The 1465-nt window shown below is 49.3% G+C and overlaps 1 protein-coding gene across 1 annotated transcript in view; it reads left to right on the top strand.

Annotated features, from left to right (window-relative positions):
- Nucleotides 1-706: 706 nt before the first annotated feature.
- LOC107112117 (zinc finger protein 208-like) overlaps nt 707-1465 on the top strand; it is a 26860-nt gene continuing 26101 nt past the window's right edge. The window contains exon 1 of the mRNA XM_015413191.1: nt 707-772. Coding sequence (XP_015268677.1) covers nt 713-772 — 60 coding nt within the window. The 5' untranslated portion in view covers nt 707-712. The remainder of the gene's footprint in view (nt 773-1465) is intronic.

Genomic DNA, 1465 nt, shown 5'->3' with positions numbered 1-1465 from the left:
GAAGAGAACTTTTTCTCCCTCTCCCAAGAGACCAGAACTCGAGTATGTCCTTAACCCCAGGATCAATGCTCCCTCTAAGCTGTGGAGTCTTGTGAGCAAAGATTCTACTTTGTCAGCTCCTCCTGGCATTAAAGTTGTGAGCAGGAGATTTGGCTGCTGTGTGAATTAGTTGGCGCTGCAGCCCTCCTTCCTTGAGCGAGGAGGAAAAATGTGTGAGCTGGAGGCTAAAAAAACTGTGAGCTGGCTCACACCAACTCAGCTTAGAGGGAACACTGCCCAGGATCTTGAATATGTTCTTAACCCCGGGATCTCGAGTTGTGCTCTGAAACAAACCTGGAGAGAGAGTCACTCTGGGGCGATGTTCCCTCTAAGGTGTGGGGTTTTGTGAGCAAAAATTCAACTTTGTGAGCGACTGGCATTAAAGTTGTTAGCGAGTGATTTGGCTGCTGCATAAATCAGTTTGCTCTGGAGCCCATCCCTTCCAAAAAATGTGTGAGCCGGAGGCTAAAAAACTGAGCTAGCTCACACTAACTCAGCTTAGAGGGAACACTGCTCTGGGGACTGGAACAGAAATTAAACGTGTGGCAAAAAAATTGTTTTCCACCATATGTATGATAGAGTGTTGGACTGGAGGGGCCGTTGGCCTGCTCCAACATTGGCTTCTCTGATTGTCTTTTTCACCCATCCAGGCAGCAGTGGTAAGAAACCCTCGATGTCTTCTTCAGTATCTCTGTATGGTGAGGGGGAAAGATCCATCATGAACCCTGCTCAGGTAAGTGGGGGGGGGGGATCACTGGGGAGACGGGAATGGTTTCTTCTGTGTCACAAGCAGGGCTATTTTGGGGCAGGAACGCACAGGGACGGAGTTCCGGCTGGCTCCTGAGTTGGCCACGCCCAGCAGGAACTCATTAGCATAATAGGCCACACCCAACAGCAGAAACCCATTAGGAAATAGCAGAAACTCATTAGGATTGGCTACATTATGGGTGTGTGGCCTAACATGCAAAGGAGTTCCTGCTACAAAAAAAGGCCCTGGGTTTTGACAACAAACAAGGTAAACAGAATAAGAAGCAAAAGGTGGGTGTGGCTGGATGACCACACTTCTGGTAACATGGGGGTGCGGCCTAATGTGCTAATGAGCTGTGCTGTCAGGGGTGTGGCCCAATATGCTAATGAGTCCCTGCTGTTGGGTGTGGCCTATTATGCTAATGAGTTCCTGCTGGGCTTTTTCTACAAAAAGAGCCCTGGACAAGGCTCACCAAATCAGGTTCTTTACCCTTGGTTCAGTTCCAAGCCTGTCTTGGATTACGTGTGCAGAGGTTCCCCAACAGGGAGAAGAAAACAGTACGGGTTACCAACCTCCAGGTGAGGCCTAGAGGTCTCCTGGAAATCATAACTTATCTCCAGAATACAGAGATTGGGGGGAGGGGGGCAGGCTTTTTGGCATCAGAAGAACCCTGCTGAA

Source organism: Gekko japonicus, unplaced genomic scaffold (genome assembly GCF_001447785.1).
Source record: "Gekko japonicus isolate JY-2015 unplaced genomic scaffold, Gekko_japonicus_V1.1 scaffold6175, whole genome shotgun sequence".
NCBI classification, from domain to species: domain Eukaryota; kingdom Metazoa; phylum Chordata; class Lepidosauria; order Squamata; family Gekkonidae; genus Gekko; species Gekko japonicus.
Note: the sequence above shows the minus strand (reverse complement) of the source record. Positions and strands in the feature narration are given on the sequence as shown.